Raw genomic sequence first — 24,905 nt, forward strand, 5'->3', positions numbered from 1 at the left:
GAGACCTTTGTTCAAGGTTTCCTTAAGTTTACAAGCTGTCAAACACAAATATGATATTATTTATGCATCAGTCTCACTTCTGTCAGCAAACTGGCCAAATGTTGGGAAACATTTCAGGTAATACAAAAGAAGCTTCAGTCATTGGCCATGCAAAGGTTTCTCTCCCCAAAGGAATCAATGACAACAGATATGTTTTTATCTCCCAAAGTAACAATTTACTGGGTCACAGTAGATCAGCATGTTTCCTTCTTTACAGCAAAAACATTAGCAACAGAGGAATACTGTCTTGACAACAAACAAAATGTCACAAAACATTGCTTGTAAAATATAGAAAATATACAGATCTTCATATGCAAAGCAAATTGTTGCACAATGCCAAGGTTTTCTTTTCTATCTCATTTAAATTAATAAAGGTTGTCTAAAGAGAGAAAAAGGAAATGCAAAATAATAGTCTTGGATTTGTACAATGCTTCTGTTTTCTTTTTCTTTCCTTTTTGTACTGACAGCAATTTAATCAAACTGTGACTTCATGCCCTACTATTTGCAAATTGTATAGCACCTCTAAAACATAAAGGCAAAACATTTCACAAACAAGTTACATGGACCTTGATTACAACTGTAAACATTCTCAGCATGGGTGAGTAACGCATCACAGGGTGGATTCAGGCTACTGCAGCACACACTGCCAGACATCTAGGAGGAAGACAATGACAAATTTAAGACTGTTATTTCTCTTTTCAATTTATGCACATCCCTCTGCCCCCCCTTCCCCTGTCTCTTTGGCACTAAGAGAAATGGTGACACAGTAACACTAACAGATGCCAGATCATTCATCATAAGGCAATATAACAGTAATAAAGCTAAATTTATCTTATATAAAAAATAATAATTTAAAAAACGCTAAGAAAAACATATGCTGCTAAAATGATACTGAGCGCATACTGAATATAGCAAATACAGAGCACAGCAAAACATCTTTAACACCTGTACATTTCAAATAAAGATCATAATGTAAGTACACGTCAAAACAATTTAAATTCAATTAGGAATTTATTAAAATACACAAAACATTTTGAATTCTGTTATAAAGAAATATTTTATTAATGCGACATGCATGTAAAGAGCAAAATAAAATACATTTGTAGTCATATACGGTATGATTGAGGGATTGATAAATTAAATACATTTATAATGGCAAAATAAGAGCAAAAGAACATTTGTTTATTTTTGCCATTATTCTGTCCACGTGTAAATATATTCTTTCAATAAAAAAGACATTCACTCTCTTTCCTCTTCATTATTTTGATGGAAAATCTGTTTTCTGTCAGCAAGCAACAAATAGCATATATGAAAGCCATCTCCAACTTTTCAAAAGGCAGCTCTGCTTTGTATTATAAAATAACATTGTAAATTCTCACTGAACATTAAGCCAGTAATAGTGATCGTTATTCTCCATCAGTTTTACTTGTGATGATGACTTCTAAGGATGCACAAGAATTTTTTGCCAAGGATACCAATAATATTTAACATGATGCTACGTTAAAGCATCTTCACTCTTTCTGACCACAATTTTACCTACATTATCATCTCTCTAGCCAATATTTAATATTTCTGCATAGAATACACTTGTCGTTTTGCATGTCTGGTTATACTGAAATGTAACTATCTTTTACTTGCTAATACTAAATTCCACATTCGTGTTCAGTAGATGACCGCATGCCACCTGCACCATCTTTATAGTCACGTCAAAATAATACGTGACTTAATCTCTTTTCCTTCTTTTTCTCTGTCTCCTTCCCTTCATCTGGTCCTCCTTGAAGTGCGGTCACTCTGACGAGTATGAATAGTGAAAACTATTCAATGTGTCACGGGCTTGTGCACAAAGCATCAGAGGGACAGAGTTGAGGTCAATAGGAGGCACCTTAAACACCCTTATTTCCTCCCAGACTCTTAAGTCCTCAAACTCAAGCATTTGGAGAACATGATTTATATGAATCTTCAAAACTTCATATGTCACAATTTACCTGTATATACTTTTTTTATATGTAAAGTTCAACTTAAAATGAAGGACATCATTTTTGTGGTACAAAAAAAAAAAAATCACAAAATCCTTATTTACTCAGTGTTTAAGAACCTCACAGCACTCGATACTGGCATTATTGTTTCTTCAAAAGAATATCTCTTGCACCTCAAAGCAAACAGCCAGATTTTCTCACAATATCAATACTCCCATTTCCCCCTTATACCTTTATTTAACCTGGGAAAACTCTTAGAGAACAGTTTCTCTTTTGCGTCGGTGCCCTGGATGGAGGAGGGGTTAAGGGGACCAGAGTAACATGATGCAGCACTCAACTTGGGGTTAAGTGCTTTGCTCAGGTGCACAACGGCAGTACTATACACTAGGACCCTTCTGTTATCCATTCATTCTCTCTGGTGCCCCACTGGGGAGTCAAACCCACAGACCCCCAGTTTGTAGTTGATAGCACTGTGTGCTCAGCTAGCTATATAGACACGCATGCTCCCTCAGATCTCCGCATCTTTCCTCCCAATCCGTCCTACCTTGATCTTAGTCAACAATGCCTCACAAATTAGAGCACCAATGGTTTGCAACCTCATCTCAAGTCCTTGTGCCCAAATCCTTTGGGCCTGTCTCTGTAACATTCTCAAACAATCAGACATTTTAACACATCTTCCTGTATACAATCTCCTGCAGGCTGGCAATAGAGAAGTTTGCCTTGTTTGTTGAGCAGCCAAAGTCTGGCTGTAAGGGACCATTTTTATCAGTAAAAAGAGTCCCCTCCTCAGAAAGCGATGCACTGATAAGATGGGCACGGATGGCCCACATCTACCCGCTATCTTTGGAATGATGCCACAGCCACCATTTAGAGTATTGTCCATTCATATATTTCACAGGTGTAAGGATGATCATCAAGAGCAGTGTTACAGCCACCACATTTTGCATATAGCATTCAATCAGGGTCTCACTCTTAAAAAAGGTTCCAAATAGGCGTTTCAGCATCAGTGCCAAAAAAAAACCCTTTTTCGGCTCCTCAAAGAACTTCTTAGTGTGAAGAACATTGTAAAATTCTAAAGAACCTGTTGTCCAATTGAAGGGTTCCATGGATGTTAAAGGTTCTTTGAGGAACCATCAAAGAGCCTTTATAGCTTTAATGAAGACAAACGACAGCAAGTGCAAAAGTACACAAGTTTGCTGTTTACATGTTTGTTTGTGAAATGTAATTAGCGTCAAATACATAAGTCATTTAAAAATAACCAACCGAGAGCATTTTTTATGGTAGCCATCTGCGCTGTTTGATCGCTAGGACAATCGACAGTTTCACGAATCGGATGTAAACTCTTTAAATTATGATTTTTCACAACTAGGCAGGATATAGTCTCACACTCTGTACTCTGTATCACTCTCTAATTCGTGTGACGTTTATGTTAATATTTATTCACCATCACGTAAGATGTCAAAGCATGCGCCGCATGCCACGGGGCTTTGGCACCTGTTTGTTCCGATTTATAAGTCTATGTGTGGTTTAAAAAAAACAATCTCGCTCTCGCAAATGTTGTAAAATATTATGGCTCTAACAAATCCGCATGCATTTGCATCCGAAATGAACAAAGGAATGAAATTAGCCGAGGCAACGTTTTCCTCTCTGGTTAAGTTGGCTGTCTGTCAGCGGCAGCGCCGTGTTCAAGGCATACTGATAAAAGAGGTGGGCGCATGCAGGGCTGTATGAATGAATCTGTGCGACACCATTGCAGACGAATAGTTGTACAAGATCAGAAAGTAATCTTGATATGTTTAACAAGCAGCCCAAAGCGAAGCCTTATAAATAATAAAGGAGCTTTTAGTGGATCCAATTTATGAAACATTAACTCTAGAGGCATAATGGAGTAATTAGTTTTATCTCACGTTGGATGTTATTGGACACTGCGCCGCTGAATGAAAACTTTTCTTTTCTGGCCTAACCGTAAAGACAACGGGGAGTAATTTTCTGCTCCGGGAGAGAAGGGTGGTCTCTAATGCTGCTGGTGAGATCTGGATGTTCAGGTACAACACAGTGTTTATGTAGTACTCCCAAAAGTGTATCAAAGTTCGGATCCATGGAAATAAAAGAAATGTCAAACAAAACAAGCATTAGACTGCATAAAATAAAGTATGGACAAGGGAAACAGGTGAGGCTTTGTTTAGGTGGCTGAGGTAGATCAATATCTCGGCTTGCAGGCCAGGAATCTTGCCCGTTTTCCTCTAGCACTCTGCAGATCAGCTTACGGCTTGTAGACAGACTGTCGCCTATACCTCACTGACAGACAACCTGCCTCACCCCAAAAGACGGAATAGGGAAATATCTTCATTCTCTTCTAGAAGAACCGGTCGAATTAGTTGGTCGAAATAATTCAAGAATGTATAGGAATAGATTGTGTGAAATAATCTGTAAACAGTGAGCACAGCATGGCTTTTCAACCTATACGCGTGTTTACGATGGGACCGTTTAAAGGCCAGGCCCATCCTTCTCTGGGCCTCCTCCGCCTCCAACGGATAGACTAACCTGCATAACTTCTCCGGTGTTTGTTTGTCTAAAAATATGTGTGTGGGCATATTCAAATAATAATAAACATGTTTTGTGATACGTATTGATATACATATTGCTTTCAGATATGGTCTTTCAGGACACCACATCGTGCTGTCTCCATCGGGCCGCAGGCGGAAGTCGAAGGAAACGATAGATGCATCTCTGCTTGATTGGCCAAACTGACAGTGAACGGTTCTTTCTTTTTCTTTCTTTCTTTCTTGATTTTGTCAGACTCAAATTTGATTTATTTTGAAATTGGAACCTTCTCATGGTGCAACATTATTATTATTATTATTATTATTATTAGCCTATTATTATTTATTTTGCCCTGTTAACAAATAATTGACATACTTTTTGTTTTCACAACATTATATTCGTTATTTCTGTATGTTTCTCCATAATTCCATTTGGTTTAAAAATATATAATAAAAAAATAAATGAAAAAAGAACAGAAATTGGCACTTGTAAAATCTCTAAATTAGCCTACAACCAAAAAGCCTACAAAACATATAATTTTTTGTACCTGCAAATACTTTTGGAATATGTTCGTATGTAACCGAAGATAAAGTAGCTAAATCAATAGCCTACACGAAGGTTGTATGTAGTTGTGGCATTAAAATTCACAACATTTACAATATTTAGGAAGCCTATATGAACGTTATGTCACACATAGCCTATGCCCACAGAAAAAAAGACAGCCCAAACCTTGAAAATAATGACTAGTTTAACAAGAAACTCACACGGATGTGACATCACAAATAAGAGCTTGTTGCATTAATCTATCAGACGTTTGAGAGGCGCGAGCAAGAATTCATTACAATCAGGCAGCAGCCCTTTTTGTGAGCCTGTTGGTTCCGTTTCGGACACCCAACCCGCATTGGGAGTTTGCAATTTGATATCACGAAGGCTGTGATTCCACGCATTGTCTCGAGGCTGCTTTTGATAGATAGTGCTTTACAAGTGAAGGAGTGATGTCAGGTAACAAGAAGAATTTTGGCACCTGTTGGTAACGTTTAAGCCTAAATAAAACAGCTGTAAATAATAAAAATGTCAAAACAACGGTGGTAAAATAATATTTGCCTATTTGCAGTATTATAATTAATAATAATAATTTACTTAAAACAACTTAAAACATTCTCTCTCACTCTCTCTCTCTCTCTCTCTCTCTCTCTCTCTCTCTCTCTCTCCATATATATATATATATATATATATATATATATATATATATATATATATATATGGTCCATTAGCCTGAATGAATGATATTATGCATCATGCATCCCAGGTGGTGTTTCCTTCTTGTGACTAAATACACCAGACTAAACATATTGGTTTAGCGCATGTCTTTTATGTGTCACACAACTCTCCAAAAATGGCATTGGGGAATGTTATAAGACTGAACAAACGATACTAATGCTCAAAATATTACAATTTATATTAATAATAATAATAATTTAGAATTCGATTGAAAATGTAGATCCAATTTTCAGCCAAGTTCATAAAGATATTCAGTATTTGTTCAGTGCATGATATACGAAACACTACAGTTATGGCCTTGCGCTGTTTTAACAGTAGGCTACCAGCAAATCTGTGACGAAATGATTCAATAAATAAATAAACAAATAGTGTCTTAACAGACAAAAACGTATTAGTCATCAAACGCTGTAGGCTGCAGCACATGCAGTGAAATGACCGCGCACGCTTTAGTTGAATTGCTTTATTTCTCCCGTTTTACAGTGCTATTTTGCAATAGTGTATTTACATTATTTAGGATAATATGAGAAAGCAATCCAAAATATTGGCAGAATTATTATTTATTTAAAGTCATGAATTGAGAAATGTATTCATGGTCACTAGCACGCGTAATTTGGAAGAGAGAGACAAGATGGGGAAATATGGGTACAAATAACGGATAACTGGGGTGACTATAGAAATCTACTTTATAGAAATCAAACTTTAACAAGAAAGAAAGAAAAATGAAACGTTTAATTATTTTATTTACCTAGGCTATATATGGCGCATCTTATTTTTGGTAGCTTATTCCATTGGGGTTAACTTCCATAGGACCCAGAAGACAAAAGGTCTCTCGGTGGACACTCCGTTGTGGTTAAAAACGGTAGTAAAACAGGACGACATTAAGACCAAAGTTCATACAAGGATTTAAATAAGAGTGATATTGCTTTTAAATCTCACAATAAGTCAAACAAAAGTTGTTGGTTTTTTTTGTTTTTTTTTAACCAAAGAAACACTAAAAGCATTAGTCTGGTAATAATTCATTGGTAAAAAAAAGAAAAGAAAAGTGGACTACTTTTTTTAAAATCAACAATAATAGAGAATTTTGTTAAAAGAAGAATAATGATATAATTTATAGCTACTATTGTCGCTACGTGTGTTTTGTTAGGCTATAAAAAATGTATGGTTTTTATGACTTTATGATTCTTTTCATAAAATTATAACACAGTATCTGGAATAAATCGAATTTTGTTTTTAAAATGCACATTTTCGTAAAGACCATGAATGAGAAGAATTACATTTCGCTTTCAAGCAATCCAATTTCATCAATGATACAAGTTGTTTGTTTAACCCGACAGCTCCCTTCACTAAGTCGGGAGCTTTACACACACTCATTAAAACGATTATTCACGATCTGTCGAATGTTTTCTTTCACTATAGCAAATATTTCACTACAGTATAGACCGGGGAATACCAAACCCTCTTCCAGAAACAGACTGTTGACCCAAAGACAAAGAAGATTAGCCTAGGCTACTTGGTGTAATAGCAAGTAAACCTTGTTTTCTATTGCTTAGGAAAGTATTTTGTGTATGTGTGTGAAGAAAAAAAAACATAAAACTGTAGGACATGATAGCCCATTTGTACTCATTGTTCTGACAAAAGGTTTTTTTTTTTGTTGTTGTTTTTTTTAGAAAATTATTTTATACTTAATTTTGTTAAAAATAGCCTAACAGCGTTAAAGGAGGTTCTGATGTAGGCTAACTGTTTTTATTAATGTACAATAATAATAATAATGATATTAATAATAATAATAATAATAATAATAGGCTAATAATAATAACTAAAACATTCACATCATAAAAATTTTATAAAATATTAAGGCTGTTAAGTGGTTTATTTGGAGCGAATTTCTGCATTATTGCTTGGGGAGGGGAGGGGGGGTTAACAGCTTGTAAATGATATTACAGTTCGTCTTGCCACAGGCAAAACTAAGTTTACAAGAGGCCATGTATTTTGCAAAGATATGAAGTTAATGTCACTTCAGTTCGGCGTCATTCTAGCGCCCTCACTCTGTCTGGCTCGTATGGCTCATATTACTTTAAGAGAGGAAGCGTCCTTTGGATTTTACAAGTATTTTAAAGGTTCAGAGTGGGATCAGCTTCGTTAAAGCTTAGTTTTACCACACCATTATCCGTCGATTGGCCAGAGGGAATGACCATTATAACACCGTTTTTAATCACATATTCTATCTTGGCCTCTTCATAGGACTGTGGTGACATTTTATAAGACAACCAATAGGGTACAAAGCAGTAAAATTAGGAGCCAATGAAGGATTTCCCCCCCTTCTTTTTTATACATGTAATGTGCAAACAGCAAATGGAATATTTAAGCACGAGCCACACGTAAGTCACACGTAAGATAATGAAATGGAATATATGATCGGATGCAGATAGCCTACTAGCACTTTTCAAACGCTTTTGGTCATAGAGCTTAAATAATTTTTTCAGTCATTTCATTAACAGAGCAAAATGCTTTATATTCAATCAGTGTTATTATTAGTTTTATTTTACAATGTAGGCTAGTACGCTAAACCACATGCATTGTGGAAAATGCATTGCAGTATTCCTTTTGTTAATGTTGTCATTTTCTATTGTATTTGCGATTTCGTTGAATGCATTAATTCTAGGATACTGCGATATTACGATGATGATGATGATGTGCTCGCGGGCTGTCCCCGGTTCCCCCTTAGCCTACAGTCTCCCTTTGCCTCGGGGTAATAAGCAAAAACCACGCCTTTTGTGTAGCCTGAGACTAAACCCTGCTTACAAGATCTTATCAAAAGACACAAAGGGAAAAAAATAACTATTATTTCAAGTGCATTGCTTCATTAAATCTGCATAAACCTCTGTACAATTCGATACACAGTTTCGTCTTAAATTTGGGTCCACACAGCGTCGAACCGAAAATAATTCCCTTGCAGATTCCAATTATTGGTGCGATGTTAGGCCTCGTTTCTGCTTCAGATTGATCGCAAATCTTTGTGTTGAAAACTCACGCTGTTGGCCGGAAGCAGATGCAAACCAATTAAACAAGCTCAGAACAAACAATCACTGCCCAAAGATCATTATTTCGCTGTCACTGATTCCCACTGAAAAAAAAAGCTTTGTTCATGATACTACTAAACGTAGTAGAACATCCGCCGCATGACGCAAGCTCTTTTTTTTTTTTTTTTTGATGTACAGAACATACAAAAAATATAATGTAGGTTAAAATAACATTAAAATGTACTGTATTTAAATCCTTATAATTATTTAGCATTTATGTAAATGGTTATGCTCGTATAAATAACAGAGAACGAGGGCAGAATATAGCTCCATTAAAAAAAACATCTCAGCAAGTGCACTAAGGTAGCTGAATTAGCGTTATATTAAATTTATAGGCTACTTTTGCATTTCAACTAGAAAAAAAAATCTGTTTCTAATTTTGACCTCTGCTTTTTTGCTTTTGTTTTTGAGTGGTCACCCCGTTTAACATTTGAGCGATAGCATCTTTCGAGGAGATATTGAGTTCCACCGGTCTATTGTATAAGGCACAGAGGTTATTGCATTACGGTTGTGCACATTAGCACAACGTCTCTTTTAAAAACGTGAACAAATAATTGGACTTTAAGTGTTGAAAGATAAGTTGTTACTCTGTACTATTGCAACTAATGACTGTATTGTTGGCGGAGAACAAGAGCTGATAGTGATTATCAGGCGTTATGCATGGCTCATATGGCCTACAACCAGAAGGCGCATGTAATAAACGTGTAGTAAGCTATAGCAAAATATTTCAGAACAATATAGCGTAGAATAACCCAAAGAAATGGAAGAATTCGTCAGGCACATTATACAGGTCGGGTTGTTAGGCCTGCGATAGGAATATAGGCCACTATCTACTAATAATATATCGCTTGCCATTATTTGCTTTTTGCTTTTGCTTTTTTTAATCTTAGCTAAAGCAGCAAGGAGCCCAAATATTTTTTGTGTCTTGTTTTTGTCCCCCTTTCCTAAAAAAAAAAAATGTATGTTTGTAACACACTGCAGGCCTAGGCCTTCAGATACCCGCAAACTGTCGCTTAAATGTTTTATTAAACACACTGTTTAGTAGCTAAATTCTCAGGTAGCTACTAGTTCTTAAAAAAAGACAAAATGTTCGTAACAAATGTACTTAGCCTACTTTTTTATTTTGTTCGGTTAACAGTTTAAGCGACAAACACGGGCATAAGACCACAAAATCACAACCATGGAATTTAAAGACGACATAAACAATCACTCAATATTTTATGAGGCATTTACTCAACACGGGTTACACGTTCGCAAAGTTATAACCTATAATTACAACAGGTATTGACATTTCACTAATTACAAAAAGAATGTGACCTGCATGGTGGTGACCACATACAGTAAATATGCAAACACAAGCTAAAAGCATTCATTACGTCTGTCCCCTTCAGAACTGTCTGTAAAATTATGAATACTGAAAAAAAACTATATGTTTATGTTTGATAACCATTCTTTGGTCTACAAAGAAACTGTGTTGTTAATATATGTATAAAATGCACTATAGATGTACTATTCAGTCTGTATTATTAAATGAACAAAACAACAAGGAGCCACGGATTTGAACGGGCATTGTGCACTTATAGAACATATTTATTTAAAAATGAAAATAAAACTTTGTGTTAATTTTTGAAAAATCTCACCAGTGCGCTCATGACACGTGATAATACTGCAAACATGATGACTGGAGGTTGTTCTGTAATGTATTAGATATTTTAACATTTAAAAATAGACAAAACTGCAACCACTATTTAAATAAACATTCTAAAGTAATCATAATGCCTTTCCAGAAAGAAAAAAACCCTACGTTTTATCCTTTTAAACTCTGGTCACATTGCACGTTGCTGACAGTGGAATAATAAACAGTTCCGCGACACTTGACGTTTGTATACAGTCAGAAATTAAATGAATAATAATAATAATAATAATAATACAAAATACCTGGAATTCGGCTTGCATTGTCCGTTCATTCTCCTTAATTTTTTCATTTATATATATTACAGTGTAAATTGGTGTAAAATGTTCACTTACAGTCTGATCCTGTGGATGCTAGTTAGTGTATAAGTGGATTTGATGTTGACCCTTGATTCTGATGTGTGAAGTAGTCAGAAAGTCCGCTCGAAAGACCGGAGGAAAAACTGGGTAGGGAAGGCCTTAAGGAGTCACACGAGAGAGAGGAGGCCGTTTGCGGGGAGGAGGAAGAGGCGGCTCGGGAGCTCATGGACGTGCTGCTCTGGGAGGTCATGGATGGGTGAGGCACGTGGGGGAAGAAATAACTGGTCTGGCCCGCGAGCAGGTTAACTGAGCACGGATTCAAAGAGTACGTCCCGGAGCAGGGCACGGAGAGCCCACATGGCACTGAGGCGGCCAAAGCGGCCGCTGTGAGGTGGTGTGTGGCGTACGGAATCTCTCCATTCACGAGTCTGTCAACACTCAAGCCATTGGAGGCCGGGAAAGAGTGATTGTTCCCCAAACTGTTTTGAGTCAACATAGTGCTATAGGACATTGGGTGACTAGGGTAAGCCGACGACGTGCCGTTGTAACTCAACGCGCTGCTCGCCCTCGGATGGTGGAGTGAGAGGAACGGCGACATGGGCCAATATAAAGAGCCAGCTCTATCCATAAATGTCAGTCCGGTGGAAGTAAGCCTCGCGCCCCTTTTAAACGCCAGCTTTGCCCTAGAAGTGGTCGATCTCCGCCGAAGTTTGCCCGTCGTGCCACCAATGAACACGTCGTCACTGGAGGGGTCAAGCATCCAGTAGTTCCCCTTCCCGGGGTCATCGTAATGCCGGGGCACTTTGACAAAACACTTGTTCAAACTCAAGTTGTGTCTGATGGAATTCTGCCATCCCTGCTTGTTCTCCCGGTAGTACGGGAAATTTTTCATAATGAACTCGTAAATGCCGTTAAGGGTTAATCGCTTCTCCGGACTCTGCCGAATGGCCATCATAATCAAAGCGTTGTAGCTAAAAGGTGGTTTCTCGTACTTGCCGTTTTTCTTGTCGCCGTCTTTGCCTCCTTCGCCTTCTTTCGAGTCCCGTTTCTCTTCCTGCTTCTCCTTCTCGTCCGTGCAAGAGGAGTCGTGGGATGAATTGTCACTTTTAGCGCAAGTGTTCTCCGACTTTTGCTCCTGCGCTTGGGCAGGTAAAGGAGTTTTCTCTTCTTCCTCGTGAACCGCTCTGTGGTGGTGGTGTTGTTGGTGGTGGTGGTTGTCGCTTTGGACGGCTTCGGGAACCAGACTGTTTATACTGAACGATGATTTAGGAATCATTTTGACTTCTTTCCTTTCTCCCATATCCAACATCACAAGTAAGATAGAGTAGCAACAACCAGCAGCAGCAGTAGCAGCAGTTGGACTTTAAATCTCTTGCTCTGGCAACTCCTCTAATTAAAAAACACAAGAACTATTTCATGTTCCTTAAAAACACGTCGATATGAGACAGCTAGCTACAATTAATTACGGAGCCACAGACACTAAGCTGTAAAAAAAATAGCTTGAACCTTTTTAGAGACTGCAGCCAACCACAGCAGCATAAGTATTAACCGCGCAGCCAATCATTGAGCAGTTCTTAGCGCCTGCTCCAGTGCGTAAGGATACACAAGATCCACCAATGCTCATGCCTAGTCAACAATGGCTTTCATTTCCCCAAGCAAACTCCTACCAAGAAAACAGACCACATAACCTCAATCAATTTTTTTTGATAATTGTAGAGTGCTGTTTCAACATATCCATGCGTCCTCAATTTGTTTTCATACCGCAGGGGGAAAAACAAAAGGGACTCAAAGGTAGCCACAGAAAACAGGTACTACTTCCTGTATCGGAAATGTATGCCTTTTTAATACAACCTACATGGAGCTATATTGCACAAATAACATTTGACGATAATACTCGCTGAAGAGCGACATTAGCCTATATTTGTAGCATTTGCGTTGCGTGTAATTTCTGACAACGATAGGCTATATTTATCAACGCCGTTATTCGTTCTCGTGTAGATAGCCTATCACATTTTAAAATACTTTCTTAAAGAATCAAGTCCGTAGATATAGCCTACGTTTATGTGATCGTGTTTAAACATAAACGCTGTTACGACGTTCATCAACATAGTAAGACGCTATAAGCATCTTTATTCATAGCGCATGTTAATAATCATGCTATAACTATGAACAACAACACCGGAACCAAAAATAACAAGATCTAACACAATACAAGTTTTACTTTTAATAATAATAATAATAATAATAATAATAATAATAATAATAATAATAATAATAATAATAATGCTAGTAGGTTAATAAAGCTAGTATTTATTAAATAATTTATTTATGGGTGTGTTTATAGGTTATTCATTTAATGTAATAAACCAAATGCATGCAGATTTTCTATACTTATTAACCAAGCGTACAAAAATCAATAACAGTGATGATCAGTATGATCACAAATGTCCACATACAAACTTCTCGCATAAGTGAAAGAAATATATAGTCTGTTTGTATAGAGGATAGATTGAGACACAAAAGGGAGCTCCCAACACACAAAATAGGAGCAAGGCCCCAGGATAGCTATATATATATATATATATATATATATATATATATATATATATATATATATATATATATATATATATATATATATATATATATATATATATATATATTAGAAATTAAGAAAAGACCAACAATACGTCATTGTTTTTAAATAATCATAAGCTTATAATATAATATAAATCAATTAAAAAAATACATAAATAAAATATATCTCATTAGGACGCAAAAATAACCTCACGGATGCCGACATCAATTAGTTGCTTTATATTTACGGTTGGGGTTTCTCTAATGGAAGGGCTGATATGTGTGTATTTGTGCTGGGGACATTGCAGGGGGGTTGACTGAACAACAGACACACGCACGGCACACACGCATTCACATGTGCAAACAAATCGTACACAGAGACACGCAAACAAACAAACAAACAAACACACAAACAAACGTACTGGATTCCCACAAGGTGGAATTCTGATAATAAATTCAAAGGCAGGCCTGCATATTAACATAGTTTTAAATAAACATTTAAATAAATACAATTACGCTAAAATTGTCTTTACTAATTTAGCCTATTTTATCACAAATATTGTGTAATAAGAACACAAAATGATGTATTTTCTCAAACTTTTATTGTTTATTATTGAATACCCCAAATGCATTAACACACACCACTATATAATTTCACTTCAAAATGAACAGTTGAATCAGGATTATTGGGCGACCTGACGTGTTTGTTAATTATATTTGTTTCATTGCACACAACAAAACACACAAAAATCTGACACTATAAACGCACAGCCGGCAATATAACAGGCTATAGGCTACTGCATATTTCAAACTATTTCTATCAATGCACAACACATTTGTTACTTTTAATGCACTTTGATAAAGCTACTGACCCTTCCAAGCCGAAGGGAAAATAACATTTTAAGCGGATCATCATGTTATGCTGTTTTATAAATGGCACCTTCAACAAACAAGATGCTAATGTTTCATCGTCATCGTCTGACCAGAGGTGCAAAAATATATATTCCCAAAGGCAAAAAAAAAAAAAAATCAAAATTAAAAAATTAAAAAAAAAAAACCGCCTAGACCAAAGTAGTCTAATTAGACGTATGTGAATGCATAATTTTCAAACTTCTTTCATTTGATTAGTTAACTTTTTTTTTCTTTAAACAAGTGCATAACCTGCTTTAATGGCACAATATAGAACTATTTATTTATTGTTTAGTGAATATCAAGCACAAGCCTTTCGCCGTCACTGCAAAGTGACGTTTAGTTTGCGATGGGACATTAACAACAGGTACAGACCCGAGACTAATATTATTATCCAAAGTATTTAGCCTACACGTGGGACATTGTTGCATTTGATTTACTTTTATAAATTGTCTAAAAATAAGCCTATGAATCGGTCATTTAATTAGGCTGATTGATATGCATGCATACATCAGTGTAAAGTGAAGGTTGTATAAAGGCTAAGTATTAAATATGTATAAAATATATTTTGCGTAATATTTAATGAAATTATCATCACCAAATAATTGATTTGGGCTTTGACATCACCTCCATCTTTTACCAGCAGCAGCAGCAGCAGTGCGTTTGTTTTAATGACAATAGGCTGATAAAGTTATTTTTGCGCAGTGATGTGTTCTTCCTAAAAATGACTTAAATGTTTATGAACACGTCGCTCAAACAAACACAGTTGTCACTTACCTCGACAAACAAACGCCTGTGTTGAAATGAGAACTGATAAACAGGGAGGTAATCCTGGACAAACTCAAACCTGTCTGTTAAAAGCTCAGCGTGTGTCTATATTAGGACGCCCTCTAGCGACGCGAGAAAATCTCTTACGCGCTTAGATTTCCTCCAGAGATCTCGGGGAAAAAAAACTATTTTTTTTATTATTATAACCATACATTTCCACATTGTCCTTTGTACTTTTTATACTTGTACTACAAAATGTACAAAGCTTCAGATTAATAAGTAACGTTAAATGACAAATAATCATAAATGAAATCTTGTGGTGAATTAAGTTTTGACAACGCCAACAAAACTCATAAATGCTTTTTTGTGCAATCTTGTATCCTACTACAAGTTTGTAGGCTTTAGCTAAAGTATATTGCCTGCTACTTTTTGTAGATTGTGCCGTTCTGAGAGACAAAACTAAACAAAAAACAAAACAAAACAAAAACAAAACAAAACAAAAAAATATATAAATATATATAATAGGATATATCAATAAAAAAATAACCCGCGGTGCATTTATTCGTATAATGCTATTGTGCTGTTGCCAAATACTACTACAAAATTAAGTTCACCAAGTTTTCGGTGTCAATAAACATGAAACCGTGCATAATCATATCACTTTATTAATGCATTATTGTTGCACAATATAGGCTATACATCATAACTAATAATACAAGTTTGTTAGAAATACAATACATATACAATACAAATACAGTTTAAGGTTTTAAATATCTTGTACTATAGCCTATTTTTATCTTTTTACTGTACCTAAATGTAAAATAGGTGGGTCACGTTTTTCAAAATTATCACTGAAAAGATAAAATGTTTAAACACAGCCTACACGATGGCTTATGTTTCATACGTTTCATAGTCTGTAGCGCCATCATGTGGTTAATATATTCATTATGAAGCCACAAGACCAGTAATGTAAATCGTAATGTATATGATCTTATTGTGTATATAGGGTAAATTATGTAGTGGTACCAGAAATGTGTGATAAATTCATGATGGAGCAGATCAAAGCTTTATACTATCAACCCAGGTGTATTTTTTATTTTATTTTATTTTATTTTATTTTATTTTATGTTATTCATTCATTTATTTATTTATTTTATTATTATTATTAATTAATTTAAAAAAAAAATTGAGGGGGGGTTATTGAAATAATATTATTTAATATAATTTAAATGTAATAATTAGAGACTTTCTGAAAACAGTAAGCACAGCTTTTATGTTCTTGTAGAATAAAGACACTTGTGGCAATTGTTTGATGTCTTAATGATCGTGCTTAAAGGCAATAAACCATGAAACTTTCTGTCCTACTTTTGCTGAACCCACCCCCCAGGATGCATCTTCATCAGCACTACAATCCTAAAATATAATACAATCAGAGCTAAGCACATGATTTTTATTCACATACATATATATATATATATATATATATATATATATATATATATATATATATATATATATATATATATATATATATATATATATATATATATATTTCTTCATATCCTAAATTTTAACATTGAACACTTATTTACTGCATATCTTTGCACATTATAAACAATTATTTGAGGTGTCATTCCACATCTGCAATGACAAAAAATTATAATAGACCAGCAGTATTAGTTTGAAAGAAAACCAAATCCATCAGAGTATAATAATAACAATCATGTATGATTCAAATATGAATAGCCTTTAAAATAAGTCAACTACTGCCACAACTGTGAAATCTGCTATCATGTAAAACGTTATTTTTTGAACAACTTCAAAAACACACTCCTGCTTTTGGACTTATCCCTGGCTCCATTCTCTGCCTCATATTGTGGTGGAGGAGGCGGGGCGAACAGGGGAGGCTGGTTTCTCTGTAGACTTCTTACATTTTGGGTTACACTCGCTGAAGAGAAAACACCCACAGCAAATGTGTCTCATGAGAGTCAGAGAGATTATACATGTTACATGACAAATTAATCTTTATCCAGCACTTAAACATTAAACCATTTTCATTTTGAATAGCCAACTTTTGAAAGTCATTCCTGATTAAACAGCAGTCCAAGCTCTGATACTAGAGTCTAATTAGCCTTCAGTAATGACTCTTTGGAGTTATGGGATCTCACCTGAGTCTTGGCTCTCTCCTCCGTCAGGGTAGCGGTGTTTGTTGTAATAAGTGTGGGGAGGTTTTGGTGGTGGCTCTCTCTCTGTCTCACAGCTCTCTGTGGCGTCTTCTGTTAATACGGATCCATAGAAAAGTGTTAAGCAGAAGCACACACATTGGCACATGTAAGCGCACAGAAGTACTCAGGCTCTGTTTGTTCTCTCACCCTTTTCCTGTTTCGACTTCGTGATGGAGACTTGTGTGTCAGATGTGTCGGCTGGCACAGACTCACACTGCTCTGTGTTAATTCTGAGTGGGGACAAACATGACAGTCGTGTGAGCATGTGAGAAAACCTTGTTGTCCGATAATCAATTTTTTTCATTAACTGATACATTATATGTAAACTGATCAAAGACAAATTAAGATTAATATCTTAGAAATGTACTTTTTGTTCGTATTGGTTTCATACACTTTTGAAAACCCAGGAAATCAACTAAAGTTTCAGTTTAATATCCAGCTAGTACACAGATTAATATATTTCCTTACACCTTGAATATATGTGAGTGTACACTATTAAGAATGATTGATTTATAAATATTACATTTTTTGATTGGACCTATTTGACAAACCCTAAAGTAACCTTGCGTTGTCATAAAAAGGTCAAATTATTTTAAAAAGATACGCATTGCCCTTGAAACAGTAATGAGGGTCTGCAAAGCCCCTCTCTGTATATATTTTGTATGCGTGTGCTAACAGCAATACTTTCAGATTGTTGCATCACATTGAGTTTTATTTACGTTTACATTTATGCATTACATGAATACATGAATGCTTATTTATAGCATTATGTGTATATTTTAGGTTTATCCGATATTGATTATCAGTTGAAGTAGTTTTCTTAATGTATAAACTACCAAACTTTAAAATGTTGTGGTCAGTAATCTATTTATTTTTTGAAAGAGATTACTCTTTAATACTGTTGTAATACTTCTGTAATACTTTTGTTCAGCAAGAATGGATTCAATGGATCAAAAATAAAATTTAGCATTTCACAAATAATACTTTTCAATTTCTATTTATCAAAGTATAGTTTGATAAAAATATTAGTTTCCATAAAAAATATTAAGCAGCACAAATGTTTTCAACATTGATAATAAGAAATGTTTCTTGAACAGCAAATCAGCATATTAGAACGATTTCTGAAGTATTGATGCTGAAAATTCAGCTTTGCCATCACTTGAGTAAATTACATTTTAAAATATTTTAAATAATCAAATGTTTTCATACATTTTTTTAGACTTAAAAAAAAAAAATCCTTTATTAGGATATTACCTCGACATGTTTGTCTTTATACCCCCCAAAAGCATTGAAATGAATTGAAATTAAAATAATTACACACATTACATAGGTGTTTGTTTAGAATATTTGTTTGTATGATGTTACCCAGGAGTGCCTGAAGACATTGTTGGAGTTGTGCAATTCTGAAGCTCCTTTAACCACTTTTGCTGTTCTTCTTGAGATGAGGCGGCAAACAGATACTGACTGCCATCACACAGCCTAAACCAGAGAGTGAAACAGATTATAGATTTTTTTTTATTTTTTTATCTGAAATGTGAGCAGATGTTTCTTTTTCACGGCAGGTGGCATGAATCACAACTCACATGAGTTTGAATGTGTGCTCCTTTCTTCTGTAGTAAGGATTGTTTTTACAAACTGCTCCTGCCAAAGGGATCGGTGGCCAACGTGTACAATTCTGTAATAAATGACATGGATTAAAGAGGAAAAATAATCCACAAAATCCCCCACCATAACATTTCCTTAAATTGATATAATGGCTCTTAATTGCACCTTAAAGGGGGGGTGAAACACTCAGTTTCAGTCAGTGTCATGTCAATCTTGAGTACCTATAGAGTAGCATTGCATCCTGCATATCTCCGAAAAGTCTTTATTTTTTTTATAATTATATAAGAAAAATGCGCTGTTCCGAGTCTTTCCGAAAAAAGCAGAGCGGGTGGGGGCGTGTCGTGTGAGCGGAGCTAAATAATGACGTGTGCTCGCTGCTGCTATTGTGTTGAGTCGAGTGCGTCGTAAAGCTGTGTCATCCCTAACAGCGGGGAAAAAACTTTATTCAAAATAAAAATATGGCTTTTAATCAGATACAGCCATACATCTATGATCCGGAATCAGACCCAGAGGCTGCAGTTGAACAGGAGCAGCAGCAAAAACGACTAGAGCAGGACGTCTCTATGTGGTACCAGTTATACACTAACTATATAATATGCTTAGCGGCTTGTGTTATTTACATATTTATACTTGAATTATATCGTCGTATTTTTGTCTTTGAAGGTGTACATGTGGGAAGTGCAGTTGTGCACGTGTGTTTGTGTGTTTACGCGTGGTTTGTGTAGACAGTAAGCGGACTGGTTTTGCACGGCAGGTTAAGTTAGTGTTTACATAGAAAGACACGGAATAGTAGCGCATTTGAATGAAGAAGCGCGCTTATTTAGTTCAACATATTTCCCCAATCTTTGTGTATTGTTGTTTGGAGTGCTTTTACAATACACAAACATAAAGTTACACATATAGTGGCCAGCTAAACAAATGTACACGCACTACACATCGCATGCTCCATTGATCAATTAACTATACGTGATCATGTTTGGGCTACTTGATGAGCATAGGCAAAAACACAGACATTTCAATCAGTCTTACTCACAGCCTGCGGTTCTAACGTTGGGACTGCTCCATCCTTCAGCATTAGGCGATCGGGAAAATCCGGCGTCGAGCTGGGCCTTGTTTATGAAACAGTCGGCACCGAAATGCAGCGAACAGATAAACATTCGCGCAACTCAGTTGCTGATCCGGAAAAGCAAATTACATCCACTGTTGCCTTAACGCGGGGTTTTTGGGGAATCTGTGCAGGACTGTCTTGGTCTGGCAACCAAAAACGCACTTTTTTGGTGACATTGTTATGTGCACATCACCTGTCCAGCATCCTACAAGCCAGCGCTTTGATGGGCGTAGCCTGTTACTTTCGCTCTCTCCCTCTCTCTCTCTCACGCGCTTCCGGTAGAATTGTCCGTAAGGCCCATACAAGGAAATTCCGCCCCCATTAACGTCAAAGGGGACGCATGATCTCAAAAAACTTGCCGAAACTTATGACTAACCGGAAGTAGTATTTTTGACAAAGAAATACTCCCATCAAACATCCACCTTAACTTTTGAAACTTTGTCTATGTTTAGTATGGGATTCCAAGTCTTTAACAGTGTAAAAAGATCAGTATGCATGAAACAGCATTTCACCCCCCCTTTAATGATGTAGGATTGTCTGCAGAAAAAGAATTGCCCTGTCTGTCTGGATATATAGTTAATTAATATTAAACAGTCCCTCTTTCACTAGCGCATCCAGCCAAGTATATGTGTGTGTGAGATCATGTTATGTGTGTGTGAGCCATACCTCACTGGCGGCATCTTGGTCTTTAAACAGATTGAGTGTCTCTTCTTCCAGTAGTGCATAGACTGTTTCCCAGTGATCCAAGCCCTGATCCAAACCAACAGATCAATGTTACACCATTAAGTGCTCTTACAGAAACAAAACCACACTATAAACAAAGAAGTGGAGCTAAGGATGTCAGAGAGAGCTTTTTAATCAATATCACCATTGGTGTTGGTTGGAAAGCTTACTTTATTTCCACCTTGCTTCAGTTTAATCTCCAAGGTTCCCTCCATTTTAGCACGTCCTGCTCTGATCTAGAAAGATACACAAATTGCAGACCAAAAAGGTGGATACTAAAACAAAAAAAGGACAAAAAAGGTTTTACCTGGGTGGCAACAGTTGAGATGACTACTGAAGAGTTGGTAGAAGAGGGCGCTTGAACTTCTTCTGGGTCTGAAAGGGAAGATGGAGGAGATGACTGAGGGTTTTCTAGTGGGGTGGAAGGGGGAAGGTTTCTTTCCTCTGAGCTTTGGTTCTTGAAAATTTCTGCATCTTTGGAGGGTGGCTCCGGGGGTTTTGATGCAGGAGGACCCCGAATCTCTTTATCAGGTGTAGATGGTTTCAGACGCCTAGGAGTGATCCTTGGTTTGCCAGGAACACTGAGGGAGGGTTCGGTCTGTCTCAGAGTATCAACCTCATCTTCAGTCTTGGGGACACTGTGTAAATAATGCGGTTTGCGAACAGAACTAGAAGCTTCTGAGGAGTTGAGGCTGTCCAGAACAGAGGTGGATGGTTTGTCGGTATCTCTATCGCTGCTGCTGCTGGTGCTCCTGAGGCCTGATGCCACTCGTGACACCACAGATGAGTCGGTTTTACCACTGCTGCATCTCCGCAGGATGGGAGACCTGGCTGTAGGGACTTGCGAGGGTGTGGATGAATTATCACTCTTACCACCGCTGTTCTTTAGGACAGGACTGGTCAGTGAGGGACGTGGGGGCAAAGCAGGACGCTCAGATGGCTTTCGCTTTAGTGAAGTTACATGAATGGGCTTGTCCCTGCTGCTGTCTGTACTGTCACCTCGTTGCATTTCTTTTATCTTCTTTTCTCTCTGGGAGAGCAAAGAAAGAGGAGAGAAATCAAAAAGTGTGAATCAAAACTGATTCATGTGGATGTTTGCATTCTTTAAAAGCGTGAAACTGCTTTTGATTTTTATTTGAAAGTGTTTAAAAAAAAAAAAAAGGTAGTATGAGTATTCTGCGTTTGCTGCTTTCTACCTGTGTTCTTCTGGCTTGAAGGGCATTAAATCTCTCACTCTGGGCTTGGATCATGGCTTCCAGATCCTCTTGCTTCTTCATTAACTCCATAACATCTGATACTGAGTCCTATCCACATATATTTAATTCAGTAGTAGGTTTCATGAATATGTAAATCATTTTCCTAATTCCCAAAATTCATTAAAAAAAGAATAAACTAGTAAACCGTGGACATTCTCACCCCATAGTCCTCTGCTCTGAGCGTGCTCTCATAAGTGTTGAGCCAGTGCTCGGCCTGCTCTAGCTCTCTCTGCAGCTGCTGCAGTTCAAGGTCTTCCTGATATTGAGCTCTCCTTTCAGCCCAGGCCTCCAGCACCCGCACCTCCAACTCCTGGAGCTGCACAAGACGGTCCTCCAGCTGCAAATACACTTTTTTTTAAAAATACTTGTTTTCATCTGCTGCAAGGTTCACTGTACATGTTGATTACGTTTTGTTGTTAACAAAGCAGTTGCTGATGAAGAGAATGTTTCATCAAAACTTTTCTAAATCTACCCTAATTACATTTTAAACCTTAAAATGAAAATGTAATATTTTTTTAAATAAAACTAGGCACCATACACTTGTAAAAATTTTTGTAAATGTTTTGTAAATGTTAAAACTGCACATCACATATATGTATAACACAAAGAATATAAATATAACAAACAGAAAAAAAAAAAGTATGTGTAAAATCATCTAAGTTTGGCCATGGCAAGGCAAGTTTATTTGTATAGCACATTTCATACAAAATGGCAATTCAAAGTGCTTTACATAGGAATTAATTAAAATAGTGATAACATATGCATAAGAAATAATAATAATACCATGTGTAAGAATTCGAATAAAAACAAGGACAATTTAAATAGTTGTAAACAGAAAGTATAAAATTAAATACAATTTTTAATATTTGTATTATATCTTTCCATTTATTATTATTATAATTTTTTGAAGCTTTATTTAAATTAATTAATGAACAGATTTTTAATACCTTTACCTTTAGTAAGTTGTAATACCTTTAATGATAACAACACTGAACACTATGTAATTTCTTTTATGAAATCTGTCCATGCCGACTGCCCAATTTCTGCAGACTAGCTCTTGCTTTCACTAACTAGCATCAACTATTCCAGACTGCAAATTGGGACAAAAATGTGGGCAACAGTTGTGTAGTGTATGTAAGTGCCATACCTCATGAGTCATGAAGTTCCCCTCTTCCATCAGACGTCTCCCTTCATTTTTAACCGTTTCTGATTTGTCCAGCTGCCTGTCAATCTGTGTGCGGTACTCATTGTGTTTTTTAATGAGCTGCTCCAGGTCTTTAACTTCGCATCCAACCCCTTCCCCTGTCACTAGGGACAATGTCTCTTTAAGCCAGCCCCTAAGACAATATGAACAACATCAAAGTAAAACAGCAGAACAACACATGAAAAACTGCCACAAAAAAAGGAAACTACTGCATACATCAGCTCTCTCCATTCGGTCAGATATCTCTGAACGGCCTCTGCCTGTTGGAGTCTTTGTTTGCGCTGGTTGGCCTTCTCCAGCAGGCTGCTCCAGATCTCATCCACTTCCTGCAGCCTCTCGCTCAAACTGTCCCTCACTCGAGGACACCTGCGGACCAAAGCTTTGCCTTCCTCTTTTCGACGAGACACGTCGTCTTCTATCACAGCAAGGTCCCTCTGATGAAACAAACGTTTGCACTATTTTAAAATCCACCTGTGGTAAATGTTGGCTGATAGTAATAACTGCGTATGAATATTGGGTACCTCTAAGCCTTCATGTTGGCGAATGAGAGCTTGGACACTGAGCAGGTCGTTCTCCTGCACCTCAGAGTCCAGAGCAACCTCTTTTTCATTCATCCAGCTCCTTAGCTCATCCAGGTCATGGTCAAACTGGTGAACCTCTTGAGCAGAACGCAGGTTCTGTCAAAAACATGTGCTTATTACTCTAAGAAGAGGCTCAATCTTTAATATAAGTCATAAACAGAATCTTATAAGAATTGCCATCGTTTCTTTTTTTAATATTACCTCTGCTCTTGCTTTCATTTCCTTGTTTAAATCCTCCCAGAGCTTGAGTAGATCTCTCTCTTTTTGCTGTGCCTCTGATGACTGCACTGTCTGCTTCAGCTTTTGGACAGTACTCAGTTTACTCTGTCCCAGAGTGTTGATCTCTTCTGCAAAATCCTCAAACTTCTTCTGCTGTGCCTAATTAGAGCAAGAAAGTTAATACTTTTTTTGTGATGATTAAAATAGTTCTTACAGTTACAAAGGTCATAAGGTCAAACAAGTACCATTAAGAAGCAACCATAGTAGATTTATAATAAATAATCTATAATAACAAACATGCAACGCGCCATGTAGACGTAAAATAAACAACATTTAACAGAAAAAGGTAAATATATAAAGACTACATCAATCTTAAAATTGTATAGTGTGTTCGAAGCATCTTACCTCCACTCCTTCCAGATCTTGTCCAAAATCATCAGACTCTGCTATGGTCTTGCGAGAAAGGAGCCAGTTCTGTAGGTCTCTGGCTTCTCTCTCAAATACATAGAGATTGTATTGATTCTCCAACTCTGTGCGACGTTCAGCAGACAGCTGTAGTAGTGTCTCAAACTCACCCTGCATATCTTCAAGGCTCTTACTCACTAAATGGCTGCAAATACACGTTATAAAGTCAAAACAAAAAGTCTTTATTTCAGATGTTCAACTTATAGCGTTTTTAAATAAATTAATTTTATTCAGTATTACAAAGGATTTCTAATTCAAATAAGTGCTGTTCTTTTGAAACATTCTATTCATTACAGTCCTGAAAAAAATATATCATGGTTTCTTCAAAATATTAAGCAGCACAAGTGTTTTAA

The 24,905-nt window shown here is 36.6% G+C and overlaps 2 protein-coding genes across 2 annotated transcripts in view; both read right to left on the reverse strand.

The window, feature by feature from the left end:
* Nucleotides 1–205: 205 nt before the first annotated feature.
* Nucleotides 206–12,455, reverse strand: foxg1a (forkhead box G1a). The gene is made up of 2 exons (XM_067455197.1): nt 10,949–12,455; nt 206–693 (listed from the first exon to the last, which is right to left on the reverse strand). The coding sequence occupies exon 1, from the start codon at nt 12,219–12,221 to the stop codon at nt 10,971–10,973; it is 1,251 nt and encodes a 416-aa protein (XP_067311298.1). The 5' UTR covers nt 12,222–12,455; the 3' UTR covers nt 206–693; nt 10,949–10,970.
* A 4,284-nt stretch (nt 12,456–16,739) lies between these two features.
* The window catches only part of sptbn5 (spectrin, beta, non-erythrocytic 5), a 35,426-nt gene continuing 27,260 nt past the window's right edge, over nt 16,740–24,905 (reverse strand). Inside the window, exons 57-71 of the mRNA XM_067455195.1 lie at nt 24,493–24,697; nt 24,070–24,246; nt 23,809–23,964; nt 23,504–23,721; nt 23,231–23,420; nt 22,244–22,420; nt 22,024–22,131; nt 21,135–21,857; nt 20,998–21,063; nt 20,771–20,854; nt 18,975–19,066; nt 18,757–18,870; nt 17,539–17,621; nt 17,335–17,451; nt 16,740–17,114 (exon numbers count right to left, since the gene is read on the reverse strand). Of these exons, the coding sequence (XP_067311296.1) occupies nt 16,969–17,114; nt 17,335–17,451; nt 17,539–17,621; nt 18,757–18,870; nt 18,975–19,066; nt 20,771–20,854; nt 20,998–21,063; nt 21,135–21,857; nt 22,024–22,131; nt 22,244–22,420; nt 23,231–23,420; nt 23,504–23,721; nt 23,809–23,964; nt 24,070–24,246; nt 24,493–24,697 (2,656 nt within the window). The 3' untranslated portion in view covers nt 16,740–16,968. The remainder of the gene's footprint in view (nt 17,115–17,334; nt 17,452–17,538; nt 17,622–18,756; nt 18,871–18,974; nt 19,067–20,770; nt 20,855–20,997; nt 21,064–21,134; nt 21,858–22,023; nt 22,132–22,243; nt 22,421–23,230; nt 23,421–23,503; nt 23,722–23,808; nt 23,965–24,069; nt 24,247–24,492; nt 24,698–24,905) is intronic.

The sequence above is a fragment of the Pseudorasbora parva genome, chromosome 10, assembly GCF_024679245.1.
Source record: "Pseudorasbora parva isolate DD20220531a chromosome 10, ASM2467924v1, whole genome shotgun sequence".
In the NCBI taxonomy this organism is placed as follows: Eukaryota; Metazoa; Chordata; class Actinopteri; order Cypriniformes; family Gobionidae; genus Pseudorasbora; species Pseudorasbora parva.